Source organism: Plasmopara halstedii (assembly GCF_900000015.1).
Source record: "Plasmopara halstedii genome assembly, contig: Scaffold_3111, whole genome shotgun sequence".
In the NCBI taxonomy this organism is placed as follows: Eukaryota; Oomycota; class Peronosporomycetes; order Peronosporales; family Peronosporaceae; genus Plasmopara; species Plasmopara halstedii.
The window spans coordinates 106801-123117 of record NW_020190014.1 but is presented as its reverse complement, the minus strand read 5'-3'; the positions used below and the strand labels follow the sequence as shown (position 1 = coordinate 123117).

At 47.6% G+C, this 16317-nt stretch overlaps 2 protein-coding genes across 2 annotated transcripts; both read left to right on the top strand.

Moving 5' to 3' along the window:
- PHALS_15263 (hypothetical protein L917_05299) lies at positions 1-12688 on the top strand. The gene has a single exon (XM_024721025.2). It carries the CDS (start codon positions 562-564, stop codon positions 11821-11823), a length of 11262 nt encoding a protein of 3753 aa, XP_024586165.1. The 5' UTR covers positions 1-561; the 3' UTR covers positions 11824-12688.
- A 428-nt stretch (positions 12689-13116) lies between these two features.
- PHALS_07540 (crystallin j1a-like) lies at positions 13117-15369 on the top strand (the record flags this gene model as incomplete). The annotated part of the gene is made up of 1 exon (XM_024721024.1): positions 13117-15369. One exon carries the CDS (start codon positions 13117-13119, stop codon positions 15367-15369), a length of 2253 nt encoding a protein of 750 aa, XP_024586164.1.
- Between the last annotated feature and the right edge of the window lie 948 nt (positions 15370-16317).

Here is a 16317-nt window from a genome sequence, read left to right as displayed (position 1 = left end):
AGACGATAAAGGCCGAACGTGAGGCTGAGCGAGATCGGCGGGCCGAGAAGAAGGCACGTGAAGAAGCGGAAGTTGCTTTGGCGAGCTATCAGCGCCAAAAAGGAACATTTGGCAGCAAGAAGAAGGGGCTGAGACGCAGGCAATCGTCGCAAGTTGACATGCGTCGTACGCGCATTCGAGAGCTATCGGATGATGTGAAGCGTGCGTTGACGGAACGTGACGGAGAAAAAGAAAATCCGTTTGTGAGGATTACAAATGATCTAGAGATTCAGTTTGGCTCCCTTCTGGGCGAGTTCATGCAGCAATTGCTTCGTAGGTCGCTGCTCCAGGTATGCAAAGAGCAGTGTTTTGTTGTTTATACCTTAATTGACATTTTGATGCGTTTTGTTTGGCAGCAAAATTCACATCTGTCAAATCTGTGCACGAGACTTGACTATAACGGATTTTACACCAAATAGTACGACTCTTGCGGCCAAAGGTCGCCAGTAAAGATTCTGTATCGAATCTTTGATGCAGCCGCTATTGATATGCAAGTTTATGATACGTTAGCTGGTGATTGTAATGTCAGGATGCAGGCGTGTCCGATCTTCGATTCCACTACAATTTGTCGTGTATTTGCTGCTGCTTATCGAAGCACCAGCGAAGCGACTAACTGTTCTTGTGCAGCCACAGACATCTACAGCAGGAGAACCGTTTGTTGTGCAGCCTGTTATCGCGTTAACTGACGACAGCGGCAATATTCTCATTTTCGAAAATGATGGCACTGTCGTTGTTGATATTAGAAACAATTTGTCTCGATTCGCAGTTCTTTATCCTCAGAAGAACGACTTTGCTATCGTAAACGGCATCGTGCGTTGTTTTGGGCTGTATATTAATGAGGCAAATATTGGCTATACACTCGTATTTTCCTCATACTATCATGGTGTGTGGGTCGAGTCATCGTCATTTGAAATCGTTGTGGGTCCCAAATATCGGCTTGCGATGCTTAATGACATCAGTAAGGCTATTAGTGGCACCCCTTTCTTGCCACAGCCAGCCTTGGGAGTGGTTGACAGAGGCGGTAACATTGTGACGGCAACGAATGAGGGATATATGCGTATTGAGTTTGATGCTAATCCTGTTGGGGGGGTGCTGCAACCAGCGGCCATTTTGAATGTATCGATTAGCGGTGGTATTGGACGCTTCTCTGGAATATACATTGAACCCGCAGGCTCGCCGTACAGGCTGCGGTACACAACAGATTTGATCCTTTCTGGAGGTAATACAGTGGTCACAAATTTTTTTACGGTTGCGGCAAGTGAATGCAATAGGCTAGTACTAGAATCTTCACTTGGAGAAGCACGGGGTGGAAAGGCATTTTCTATTCAGCCAGTTCTTATGCTCCTTGACACAGGAGGTAATCTTCTCGTGGCCGACAGTTCAAGCAAAGTTTCTGTGGCAATTGCTGCAAATCCTTCCCGAGGAACAATTACACCAATCGATAGGCTCACCGTCTTTGTACGAAAAGGCATGGCAGTTTTTCGCGGTCTAAAAATTGACAAAGCAGGAAATGGATACTCATTAAGATTCACGCTGTATACCAAGGTCCAAGGCAAAAAATTGTGGATAAACACGAATGTTTCGGTGGTTTCAGAGGCATTTGACGTGCTGACGGGTGACCCTGTGTCATTGCTCTTGCAGCGCAATTTGTCGAACGGTATTGTAGATGGTCAGCCCAACCACATACAACCTGTCGTTGAGCTGCTCGATGCCGGAGGCAATTTGGTTTCCTCACTGAATACAGGAAGCGTCTCGGTCGCTTTGGTCTCCAGTCCTTCAGTAATATCAAGCATTGTGGTTGATACGTCAGCAGCTCCCCTACTGACTGTTGTCAATGTGCGTGCGCTAGTCAGCTCAGCGTACCCAATGCCCTATGGTGTCGGTGCGCGGGTCGCGGTTCAAGTGACTTTTTCGGACGAAGTTACAATTCGAGGCACACCGACACTAGAATTGGCCTCTTCAGTAAATGGAATTGCATCAAACGGTCAAGCTGTTATCGTCGCAACGACCGTTCCGTGGACCACCGCTCTCACCTTCGAGTATGTAATCGTGGCCACAGACAATAGTCCAGACTTAGAATACACTTCAACGACGGCGTTATCTTTGAATGGCGGGCTGATTGTGGACCGAAACGGTAAGCCTCCCATTCTTACGCTGCCGGCGCTAGGCAGCATTAATTCTCTTGGGGGATCCAGTGCGGTGATAATAGATACAACAGCCCCGATGATCACATCCATATTTTGTTCAACACCAGGCGACGGCGAATATGGTACAGGACAACAAATTGAACTGAAAGTAAAGTTTTCTCACCCCGTTTCAGTCCGCGGCGATCCATATTTACCGGTCGCACTGATGACTGTAGGTGGTACGGGAGGAATCCGCCTCGCTGCATTTTATAGTGGTAGTAATACCGACACTCTAGTTTTTGTATACACTGTTCAAACTGGCGACGCAGCCGCCATTCTGGACGTGACTGCGAGTATTGACCTCAATGGTGGATTCATTAAGCGTTTCTCCCAGCGCCCGACCACCGACGCTGTTGTGACGGTTGCGCCGGGCCCGTTCAAACTTTCCAATTTCAACAGTATTGTCATTGAAACCGCATTTCCGACGATCGATGCGACAGTGGGTGTGACTAGTGGTAACAGCAGCGGAATATACGCACCTGGAGATGAGATCATTATATTTGTTGCATTTACCAAGCCAGTCACGGTGATAGGTTACCCACGTATTATCCTGGCTACTGGACCAACAAAGCGCTATGCGGGTTACACAACTGGAAGCGGCTCGAAAGTGCTGACATTTGCTTATCAAGTATCTGCCGGAGACCACGCGGGAAGCGGCTACTTGAATTACCAGGACGATCAAGCATTTGATCTGAATGGTGGCTCGATCACTCGTTCTCTTATCGGGTCTTCGAATTTGTCGGAGGCTTCTGCACTTTTGACGCTGGCGAGTACAACAACTTTAGGTAAAAGCCTAGCAGACAACGCTCAGTTGTCCATCGATGGAATCCCTCCAAGTGTGTCAAGCATATTTGTATCGTCTGCGCCGTCCACGACAGTTTACCGTGGCGACGAAGTAATAATTGCCGTAAGCTTTTCGGGGTTGATCACTGTGGACTTGACAAGAGGTACACCTTTCTTACAGCTGGAAGTTGGAGACTACAACCGCAAAGCTGTATACAAGTCGGGGAGTGGAAGTCAGTCATTGCTTTTTTCTTACATTGTGAATCTAGGAGATATAACACTAAATGGAGTAAACTACCGGTCGAAGTCGGCCTTACTGCTTAATGGTGCAACAATCCGACGGACTTCCAAGTCACCTACACTGGATGCAAATTTGATGCTGCCGGATCCGCCATCTTTAAGTCCCCAGATCATCGTAAATCCTTCATTGTCGTTCGTGACTAGAATAACGGAATTATCAGCGGATGTTGCCACAGGGACGTATGGAACAAAGCAGACCATCATTGTATCGCTTAGCTTCTCGGATGAGGTCGCTCTATTGGGAGTGACGCACCCAGTCCTGAAACTTAACACGGGCACGATTGTGCCTTACGTATCGGGTAGCACTACCCAAACGCTTGTTTTTTTGTATGTTGTAAAAGATGGAGAAACCTCGCTGGGATTAGATAAATTTGACGACAACGCGGTGATTTGCCTTGCTCCAAATTGCCAAATTATTAACCGCAATTCAATAGATGCAGACTTGTCATTGACTGCAATCAATTTAGTGCCAGCAAACATTGCGATTGACACAAAAGCTCCGCAAGTTTTAAGCATCTACGCATTGACACTTGCTCCTGGCATTAATGCCGGCTCGTTCGTGGTAGGTGATATAATTGAAATTGTAATTCAGTTTGATTTGGAAGTGGATATCGAGCCTCCACCGAGCGTATTTCCAGAGAAGGCACCTGTGCTACTTCTGAATACTGTGGAAAATGGGAAGCCTGTTTTGTGCAGAGGTTACGCAAATAATGACAGACACTTGTTGTTATTTAAGTATATTGTGGAACTAGGCGATGTGGCTAGCGATCTGATGTACATCGACCAAAATGCATTGCTGCTAGGTCAATCTACGATTAAACGTTTAGCGACGAGTTCAGTAACAAATGCGGTGCTGACACTTCCCCTTCCAGCACCCTTGAGGGGATCACTGAGTGTGAATGGAGAAATAGTTCCTTCCGTTTTGGATGTATCTTCGTCAAACACGAATGGCCAATATCGGGGTGGAGACCAAATTGCGCTTACAGTGACTTTCAGCCAGCATGTCGTTGTGAAAGGAAACCCAGTTTTATGGTTAGATACGGGTGTGGTGACACGTACGGCCATCTACAGCTCTGGCAGTGGGACAACAGTGCTCACCTTTATCTACACGGTGCAAGAGGGTGACTACTCTGTGGACCTAGAATATGTTGATAATCACTCTCTCGACTTGTCGGATCGTAACCCAATTCCTAGTGCAATTCTGCATATGTCCACAATCCCTACGACAGAGGCTGATATCAATCTCCCTTATCCGCGTACTCAAGGCAGCCTAAGTTACAACAAAAACTTTTATGTTAACGGCCGCCAACCTAGCATAATTTCAACGCGTTTTGTGTCGAACGACGGGATCTACAAAGTGTTTGATACTGTGGTAATAGAGGTGACCTTCAGCTCGTGTGTGATTGTCGATCAAGGCATGCAAGGCGCGCAAGGTCCTACGCCAAGACTGAGATTTCGGCTGAGTCAGACCTCGTCGTACTTAACATCTAAAGCTTCAACAATTTCGCGATATGGTGTCTACATCAGCGGCAGTCCCGGCACGGCATTGCGTTTTGAATACACAATACAGACAGGAGATTTTGCGCTTGATTTAGACTATTCGAACACAACAGCTCTGGAGCTTAATGGTGCTCGTATTTTAACATGCACGGCCGATGCAAATGTCGCTGCAAGTCAAAGTGTAGACTTACATTTGAATCCTCCGAAAGGGCGCTTACTTGGTCGTACAGTAGTGCCAATTAATTCGGGCAGAGCGACCTTCACGGATCTTTTCGTGAATAGTGTAGGAAATGGTTATAGAGTTAGCTTTAGTGTGCTGCACGGGCTAACATTGCTCGAGACCAGTGCATTTTTTGATATGCTTCCTTCAGCTGTCTATATGTTAAGAAGCACCCCGTTTTCGAGTGGAGATCAACTTGGTACTAGTGTTGATGTTGACAGCGACACCCTTGTACTTGGTGGACCGGGTGCAAGTCGGCCAGCTGCTGCCGTACAGATTGTAACTGTCTTGGGTGATGCAGAGACCTTTGTTGATGAAATTCAAGTTTTGCAGACCACAGCAAAGCAAAGGCCTGCGGTTCAAATATTGACAAGTACGGCAGCTCCTGGAGAGACTATTGGCGGCTTTTTCTATCTTAAACTTGGATTTGTCGGACCTACGCGGCGGCTTCCATATAATGCTGACCCGACTCAATTAAGTATAGCTATTCAAATGGATTTGGGGTTTGAAATGCAAACAATTAGCGTAACTCGGGAGCTAAATACATACTGCGCTTGTGATAATGGATATGTGTGGCATATTACCTTTCATGATGCCGAAGGTCCCCTTGACGCTCTGACTGCGGTCAACAGTCAGCTTACTGGAAGATCAGTGTCAATTGGGGACGGAAGGTCTGGATCAGTAGCAGTAATTGCGGTGCCCTCCACTATATTGGGAGGTGCTTTGACGCTTCAGCTCGGTACTTTGGTCTCGCGAAATATAATGTTTGACGTCAATGAAGCAGAGTTGACGACCATTTTGACTCAGGATTTCAACTTGAATGTTTGGAGCGTTTCGCGCTCTCTGCCAAATTTAATGAAGACCTACACGTGGAAAATTACTTTTAGGGCGAGCGACACAATGTATGATGTACCTCAGCTATTATCACATGACGTTATGCTATCCGGATATGGAGCGCGCTCGACTGTGCGTACAGAACGCAACGGCCAGGGTCGTCTGTTTGGGTCCTTTAGGCTTCAGCTCCGCACAAAATTATTTCTAAGCGAGGAGACTGATGACATTCCTGTTGATGCAAGTGAGCACGAGGTTAAAAACGCGCTGGAAAATCTTGTGTCAGTAAATGATGTTACTGTTCATCGTTCTGCCGGTATGAATGATTATGGTGGCTACTCGTGGTCAATAACATTTTTAAAGGTGAGTAGCAAGAACAAAAATGGGCCCTTGATTAACGCACCAGGAAATTTACCAGTACTTGTACCTAACACGACAAAACTGAAGGGTACAAATGCTCGCGTTGATGTTCAAGTAGGTAGTCATGAAACTTCTTTGACAATGGCTGATAAGCTTAGCCCAAAAAGCGGATTGCCAGTTAGGTCGGCAGGTATGGTCGCAATCTTTACACGTGGTCAAAATGACTGGGAACAGCAAGATGGCACGATCACAGGGCATGATACTCGTGAAGGCGATTTATTTGGCTCTAGTGTAAGTTTGCACGGTCTCACGTTGCTTGTTGGCGCACCAACTGCAGCAATCTACGGAGATTTTGAAAAACAATCATTTTTGTGTGATGCTGATGGAGGCTATTTGCGAATCGTCTATCGTAACAAGGCATCAAAATCTGTAGCTTATAATGCCCCTATGCAGGAGCTGCAATCTGCAATTGCTACAGTGATGTCGGTTGACTTCGGCGAAATTCAAATTGACGCATATAACACTTCTCTATGTGCAGGGGTTGAGATTGTAATAGCCTTACGGGGAGGCAATCATGGGGATAGCTCAGGTGATATACCCGACCTTGTCGTTGACTCAAGTGCATTGAGAAAGGGTTTAGGCGCTGGAAATGCGCAGATGCATGAATACCTAGCTGGTACTTTTCGCAGCGACGGAGCTAGCGCTAAAGGATCGCAGTGCGGTGCTGCCTATATGTTTAGAAGGGACGAGAATCTAAAACGTTGGGTGGAGCTTGCAAAGATTGCTCCACCAGCCGATCAAATTAGTACTGTGCGCGATTACGGTAGCGCAGTGGCATTGTTGGAGCCGTTCGCAGTCGTGGGGGCGCCGGGATCTTTTGATGACGAAGGCCGTGTGTTTGTCTATCAAGTTGATGGGATAGATAAGTGGATGCTCTTTCAAACTTTGAGCGCAGCGCCTGAACAGGTATCAAGTGGTGATCGGTTTGGCGAAGCAGTGGCAATCTCAGGAATTTTATCAAAAACTCTAGTTATTGGTGCCCCTGGCTACGCTCTTAACAGTGGAGCCGTTTTCGTGTATGATCTTGTGGATGGTTTTTTTCAAAGGCGCCAAATACTAATGCAAGTGACTCAAATGCTGAAACCTGGAGATCGCTTTGGAAATGCTGTCGATCTAGACATGTCTTCTACGTATACACTAGCTGTTGGTGCCCATTGTCATACTTATCGTCGAGATGACGAAGTCGATGCTGCGGATAGCGGCGCCGTTCTTGTATTCGTTCGACGCAGTGAACGTGATATATTTTTTGTGCTGCAGCAAGTACTTTACAGTTCAGATATTCGTGCGCGTGATCGCTTTGGAACAAGCGTCGCGATAGCGAACGAGACTATTATTGTTGGTGCTCACGAGCTTTATGAAGGTGATCGCACTATTAGGAAGGCGGTCCAAGTTATCTCTAGCAGTGTCTCAGAGACGGAGCTTACAGACATAATTCATGGCGGCTCATTTACGCTGAGTCTCTTGCGCCTGGATACCGACGAATCATCAAAAAAAGTAAATTCCACCAAACGAGCAAATACTCGAGCTATTGCGCACGACATTTGCGCATCAGATCTTCAGGTCATCTTGAAAATGGACTTGAATCTGATCAGCGTAAATGTTCAACGTGATGGCCCTAGCATTTCCCGAGGGTACACGTGGTATGTAACTTTTGCAGGAAGCTCTGGTAAAATTCCGCTTCTCGAAGCAGACAGCACACAGCTAATTGGAGGCGAAATTACGGTGAAGTGGGCCAACCGCTTGGCACCGGTGCTACGTGGAAATGCTTATGTTTTTACTCGGGATGTCAACGGAGTATGGATCGAGCAAGCAACAATATCTCCGCGGGATAAACAGACTTTCGCATGGTTTGGATCGGCTGTAGCTGTGCACAAGCGAACAGCAGTGTTTGGATCGCCAAATTTGGATTCATTTATATCGGGCACACCTGCTGGAGGAGCTTTCGTCTCGGACCTCGGAATTTTTTCCTTACACTTCTCGGCTAAAACGTACAGCGTGCTAGAAGGTGACAGTCTGGACATAACAGTGGAGCGCTGTAGTCGCGTGGGATTTTGTGCGGTGGACGTGTCTGATGCCCCACAGCTTTACGTTCAGTACGATACAGGTGACGCCTTTTCTGATCGACAATTTGCTCCAACTCATGCTGCCGATAGCTCGTATATTAATTTATACCAAAAATTAGCACGACTTGACGCTGCTGGGAAGCAAACGAGTCAATGGCTTCATACTGACGTTGTCGGCACAGCGAATGGTCGAGACCAATTTTACGGCAGCAGTGAGCGTCGGTCGCTTTGGGTGAACGCACAGTTTGATTATGCAGGCACATCGGACTACTCGTCGAGCTCTGGGACGCTTTTTTTTGATAGTGTGGACGATGTTGCACATTCTTTCGTTGTGCGAACGACAGATGATAGCGTGGTAGAGAACCCTGACGAAACTTTGGTGCTGCGTTTATCGTTGCCTGGCATACGGCCTAGCGTGACTGGAGACCTCTGGTCAACTGTAACGATAATAGATGACGGAGACGGTGGAAGTGGCGCACGTTCATATCTGGCGCATCTAAACTCAAAGCCGTCTTTGTTTCACGCAACCAACGGATTTAGCAGTTCTGTCAGCATTTTTGGTGCCGGTAATGCAGCTGCTATTGGCGCACCGCTGGAAAAAAGCGCTACTGGTGTCAAATGTGGCGCTGTGCATTTTTTCGTGCGGCGTAGCGGATTTTGGGAGCATGATGCCACTGTTTTCCCGTCAGATTGTGCTAGAGATATGAAGTTCGGGTCTTCTGTTGCAATTGACGGGAGTCTTGGACCGGTTCGAGCTATTGTTGGTGCCCCAGGTGCCGATGCTGCATACATTTATCTGTATCGCAGCGACGAACTAGCGGTAATAAGTCGGTGGCTGGAGGAAACGCGACTTGATGAGCCAACGCAGGTTACTGGTGACATTAATCATAACTATGCGAGCTCAAAGGCTGTTGCTATCTTCGGAGATATCGCAGTCGTAGGCGCTTCTGGACTGGAAAGAGTTTTCGTTTATCACCGCGAAGTAAATGCCATGTGGAAACTTGTATCGACTTTGCGTGCCAGTGACAGTCTCCAGCATCAAATGCTCGGACGTACTGTCGAACAATCTTATGGCTTTGGACACGCCGTAGAAATGGATAAGAGAACGATCATTGTGGGAGCCCCATTATCGGATGCTGGCGAATATAGTGCTCAGCAAAACCACAGCGCAGACTTTGACAATCCATACTTTGCTAAAGGAGCTGTTTACATTTTCTATATTGAAGCGCAAGAGCAACATATTTCATTGCGCACAAGTGATTTACTAACTAGTGGCACCTTTCGGCTGACAGCAACTCGACGTGGCCTGACTGGTGTTACACGGGCTCTTAGGTATAGCGCCACGGCGTTTGAAGTCAAGACAGCACTTGAAGGTAGAGAGGGTCACGATGATGATGGGTCAACAATTGATGAGTTGGGCTTCAAACTTGTCGAGGTTGACCGTACGGGATCAGTCGAGCAAGGCTTTACTTGGAGAGTAACATTCATTGGAGATGTTGTGAAGATACCCTTGATGACAGCTTCGTGGCTGGGATACGGCTGTCCTACTTGTAATGCCTTGAGCAGCACATACATCGCCGACCCGAGCCATCAGATACTGATCTCCGAAGTTATTTCATTTAGTAGTGACTGGAAGCAGCAGGTTCGATTGACGGCTCCAGATGGCAATGCTGGGGATCACTTTGGCGTCAGTGTTGGTATTAGCGGCGAACAAGCGATTGTGGGAGCTGCCCGATCGAGTGCTTTAACGACCACGACCTGGGACTTCGAAACGGGAGACTTGACGGGGTGGCTCACAACAGGAACAGCGTTTGATCAGCAGCCGACGTTTGGAGACAATAGTTACGGACGTACCAATTTCTACAGGCCAAGTTTGTATATCGGTGCATCACCCACCGGCCAGCGTGCACGCCACGAAGGCCGCTATTGGGTTGGCACATTTGAGGGACGTCCTGGAGCAGGAAAAGCAAACACCGCGACACATGTCGCAGCCCAAATGTGTGCTTTCGCAAACAACGAGTTGTGTCGTGCACCAAATTACAAGATGCCAAGTGCGAGTACGCCTGTGGGTTCAACTCAAGGAGATGGACCACAAGGAACGCTTACATCTCTACCTTTTACAATAGAAGGACAGTGGTTGTCATTTCGTATCGGCGGGGGGTGCGACATTCGTGTTGTTTATGTGGAACTGCTTATCGATGGGCAACCTGCAGCAGTTTCCGAATCGGTAGCTGCCGAGAAGGTTGCTGTAGAAGTTACAGTGGACGGGTCTTCTAACACGCAAACGGATACTGTTTGGCCCATCTCTGCCACCTCAAAGCTTCGAGCTACAGGTCGATGCCGAGAGACTATGCACGATGTTACGTGGGACTTGAGTTTATTTGTCAACCGGACGGCACAAATACGAGTGGTGGATGCATCAAGCAATGCCAATTGGGGTCATATTAACTTCGACGACGTGCGCTTCTCGTGGGGAGCAACGCGTGTGGCGCAAACGTCCACATCAAAAGCTGGTGCAGCGTACACCTTTCGCCGGCGTGCCCCAGGAACTCGCGTTCCTTCGGTCAAGTGTGATGGCATGAACCGATGGAGCTGCGAATGGGAATTTCAGGCACGTTTGGCTGCCAGTGATAAACGAAGTGAAGACCTTTTTGGTTCCAGTGTTGCGGTCGATGATATTTCGGGTGTTGCAGTTGTTGCCGCACCTGGTCAGCGTGGTGTTGACGCCAACAATACGATTGATAGTATGCTAAGCGATGACATAGATGTAAGCATCGCAGGATTTGGAGTGATGGAGCAGGTGGGAAGTCTGTACGTATATCGGCGCTCTGATGAGGTACGCGACGATGCTGGTAATTTGCTACGTTCGCCTGAATGGTTATCTAAAGAGGCGGTAAAGATGCAGTATCCACAGAAGCAGCGCCAGTCTCAATTCGGTGCTGCGCTTGACTTGGACGGCAGGGATCTACTAGTTGGTGCACCAGGATTCTCCATCTCTTCAACTTCACCGCAATCTGGCCGTGCATTTGCCTACGATTTGGCCGTCGTGGGTGTCAAGTTCACAGATTCTTGGTTCTCTTGCATCGAAAGGAATGCTGATGGCTTTGTGGGCTTAAAGCTGTTACGTTCCGCGGCGACTAGTAACTTGACTCGGCCACTCACGGTTGGGTACGCGACTGAGGATCGCTCCGCTGTTGGGGTGGATGCATTGAAGTTTTCCGCCTGCACTAAATTGCCATTGATCATGCGCAAAGATTGTGGAGACTACCAGCAGATTTCAGGAGAGATAACTTTTGCTGCAGGCGAGACTTCGACATTGCTGACAGTTCCTATCATGGACGACACGTGCTTTGAACAGTGGGAAAAGCACTTTGTTGTGCGATTGCATGTTCCTGGTGGGGAACCATTACTAGGTGAAGACTTTATTGCTCGAGTGCGAATTGACGACGACGATTTTAACAGCGAGCCGTGCGGGCATTAAACACGAATCAGCTTTTAGTGATCGTGTTTTACCTCTGTGAATGCGCAAAAATGACTTGATGTTGACGAAGACATTCTTAGCCCATAAAAAATCATAATGAGCTTAATGCGTCAGCGGCCGAGATCTCGTCAAATGTACAGCTTGATTGCATGCGTAAGAAGACAAATCAATTCGTATATCGGTTTTTATCAAGTTAACTGCTTCTGGAGTCTGCAACCACAAGCATGCAGGGAACTGGATCATGCGTCAGCCAATGAGTCAAATAACTGAACAATCTGCGTCGCTATATTTCACTTTATTTTAAAGGATGAATACGTGTGAAACTAACTCAAGCACTAAGAAGAGCAAGTCTACCGCTTTAAAGGCAGTGGATGGATAAGAAATACACAACCACGTCTGATTGAATTGCTATTTGATGCATATTGCCATCATCGGGCAGTTCAGGGCAGAAGCATTGATGTTTGATTTGTATCGTTAATTGTCATCACAACAGCTGGTAAGCTTTGAAATATTTCAAAGCAGACTAAATTTACTCCTTATTTTTGCAGCGAATACAATAAACCCATCTATGAATATTTCAAGTACGCTAATTAAAGTGGACACGCCTTATGCTTGCTAGAAAAACATCTGGAATATTCCCATTATGCTTAGCTCGAGGATAGAATTATAGAGCTCATTAAGTCCGGCTGACGAACAAAGCTCCTATTCAGCGGCGATCTATTCGGGCGTTGCGGTACATTACTTCGGGTCAGAAACTACAGCTTTTTTCGAAAAATGACTGAAACGTTCAAACGTGAAAGTGCCCGTCTGGACTGATAGAAGTTTTGAGGCCGTTTCGCAACATGATGGATCTTTAAAAGAATTTTATCAAGGACCTAAACTTTACCGTATGCAGCTTGCTTCAAGAAGGCATAAGAACGCACAGCACGACTCTAAATTATTGTGGTATTTAGGATGATAATTTTACGACAGCGCTGCAGTACATGCTGTGTCAATTAATAAAGTACACGAGTCGGTTTAGAAAAGCCAGTCTACATTGTGACGGCGAGTTATGCGTTGCTACCACTGACGCATAGACGATCGCGTAGCACTGATACTACTGTGCCTGCCCATCCACATTTATACCGTCAGATTTTACTTCGTTAAAGTGAAGTAATCCATTCTGGTAGCTCTTACTGCACAGAGACCAGTGCCAGCTGTTGTCTTCTCGACCACATCTCATCCTCATGCTGGGCATTATCACTTCTCGTGCAGATACACGCAGTCGTTTGCTTCATTAGATCGACCGTGTACATGCCAGCCATGCAATTTTCTATGCCCACGGCTGTAGAGCGCGTGCCAGAGTCTTCAACAGCTAATGGTGACCAGGAGCAGGAGCAAGAGGAGGCCCTGCTGCGTCTAGCCGCTCGTATGAAGCAAAATGTGGCTACGGGAGATCGTCGACGTCACATTTTCAAGCGATATCGAGACTGTTTTACTGGCATGGAAGCTGTCGACTGGATGCTCGAGCAAATGGAGGCCAAGAGCGTAGCTGAGGCTGTGCGCAAAGGCCAAGGTTTGCTGTCTCATCATTACATCGAAAAGGTAGAGAAGGAGACAAAGTTCGAATACAATAAGAAACGTTTTTATCGCTTCACGGCCACGACACCAGAATTCGTGCAAGCAGTTGAGCGCCCATTGCCGTGCGCTACGCTTGACTTGCCGCTGAGTGCTGCGGCGAGGCGACGCGCGCTTGCGGCGTTGATTGGTGGCTTTGTGGCAGATGCGGCTTCCACATCCCTTAACGGTGTCTCACACCCAGAAAAGACCATTCCTAATTTGTTGCGTCTCGACTTCGATCCTGCGTTCTGCGGCCTGTACGACACAGCTGATGACGGTGACAAGAAAGGAAGTTGTACAAGGATGGAGTCATCCACGGGTTTTGAAGCTCGCATTCTACTGCAATGCATTGCGCGACGTGGACATATCCACGGCTCACAACTGGCAAAGGACGCATTTTGGGGTTTTAAGAACGACCATCGGCTGCTAAGTGCGTCGTCAAGAGCGTTTATCAAACGCGTGAATTCTGGCAAGAGCTGGCCGCACTGTGCCGTCAAATGTCGGTCAATCGATGTTCTGTCACTGATCCCCATTGTCGTAGCGCTCTATGCCGGTACAAATCAGCTATTTACTAAAGTAGACGAGCTAGTCAAAGTATTCTACGTCGGCACTCGTGTTCGCGATGCTGCCCTTGTGGCAGCTTTTGTTCTAGAGCAGGTGATACTTGGAGCGTCTGTGCTTCAGGCCATGCGCATGAGCATTCGTACCGAACGATTGAGTGTAAAGCAGCGCAAGGTTATCTTCAAAGCTTTTACAAAGTCACAGTTGCCGAGTTACGAGGCTATTCAGACATTTGGTAACCGCGGCTCATTACCCGGTGGCTTCCACGCTGTATTGCAACCGCTCTTCGTACTGAACGACTATCCCACTGCCGTTCGTGAAAACATCATCGGAGGTGGACGTACTTGCCGTCGAGCCATGTTCATAGGTGCTTGCTTCGCTGCGCAAGACGGTTTACAAGCAATCCCAGAAGGCTGGATTCAAAAAACTCAATACTTCGACTTTATCGAAGCCGATGCGAGCTCTTTAGTTGGTCGCCGTGAGGTCCAAGGCTCGTTTACCGACGACGACGAAGAAGATCGTCTTGCCGCGTACGGTGACTGTGCCCCAAGGTCATCCGTGTCTTCTTCATCTCGTCACCTGGAGCGTCCTGACCTATCTCGCCGTAGCAGCAACATTCTCGTTGCGCCCACGTCGAATGTTGACGATCAAATGGCGGACATTGCATCCGATTTACCGCCTGAGGGCTTGCCGTCCTCGCATCGCCGCTCATCGAATCTGATTCGTCACCGTTCGAACAGCTACGCGTCTTCTGGAGGTCTGTCGTCTCCGCGTTCATGCGCTTCCAACTTTTCATATGCTTCGCAGAACACTACCGCCTCTAGTGTGCGTTCAGTTATCGATTTAGGCGATATGGACAAATTTTACCAAAGTGGTGTAGGCAACACGCTTTCATCATCGACTACGCCAAGCTCGAGCAGTGATGCTGGCGGCCAGTTAAGTTTCGAGATGCAAAAGTTTTTCCAAGCTTATGGTGCAGCTGCTGTGTCTCGTGGTTCGCACGCATCTATTGGAGGAAGTCGGTCGTACGGCAGTGGCTCATCAACAGTACGATCAAGTGACCTGGCACACCTGCGACCGAGTGACATGGGCTCGTATTTTCGTCAAAGTTCTGCGTCCGTGCGACGCAGCGGAAGTGACCCTCGTAAAAATTACCGGCATAGCTACGTCGCAAACTCGCGTCGCAGCGAAAACAACCTTCAGTACAGCCATCAGCCTCGATATTCTGGCAAAGTCTCCCGCGTTAGCGAATCTAGCGCCTTCTATCGCCGGTCCTCAGCTACAATTTCGTACGTTCCCGAGGCAGAGCGATCTGAAGATGTTGTGCTAGCTCACCGCATGTCGCTCGACGACGACCAACGCGTGAGTCTGCACGCTATCCTCTAGCTTGCTTCGAGACTTTGACCGACACAAACGCATGAGATCGTTTTGTGTACACACCTCATTTATTTGAGCTGTGGTCAATAGTGACCTAGTTAAAGTGACGGTGAATTGTTTAATTTATTTGAAAGGAGCCAATCGAAAACATAGGTAGAGAGTTCATTAAGCGGTTCCCTCATAGATGTGAGTTTTGTACATCGATGGCAGAGAAAGACGAAGCCTCTTTGTCTGTAATGGTGCACACTAACTTTCCCATAACTTGATGTCCCATCATATAATTTGAGTTTACATTCTCACAATTTCATCACACCATATTTTTTAGCTGTCTCACGCGCGTTTCCCCAATGGGTTTCAAGTCTATCACCTTAATCACTCGACCATCTTGATTTGACTCGTCGTGATCCAATCCACCAGACCATTTTTCGAAGTCCCCCAGCCCAGCCCTCCCAAACGCCTCGTCTCAATGGACAAGAGATCGAAGCCAGACATCGTTTTACGATTCTCGAGCAAGACGATTGTGTATTGGTTAGGGTGGGTTCACACCCATCTTGCAGCGGGGCTACCGTAGCTTGGCGCTCGAGCAAGCGTAGTTGAGGTCACCGACCTTTTGTTCTTTACAAGGACAAATACGAGTGTAGCGGATCGCAACCCGCTACGTCCAAGAGTAGTTAGTACCTTAGCCAAGGCTAATAAACTCTTCGGTTTAAATTAAAAACTGATTTTCATTTATCCACCTAATTCAAATGTTTAGATCTTACTAAATATATATAGTAAAATCTAAACACATGCATAACTACTGGCTACCTAACCACATATCGTATTCTTGTTTGGGTGCAGTCATACCATACCCATCTCGTGTCACACACACCCTGTTGGACAAGTTAAGTTGTACCTAAGTAAACCAGGAGGAGTTACGAAACTCCCAACGATTTGCATAATTAGCTAGCTATAAGC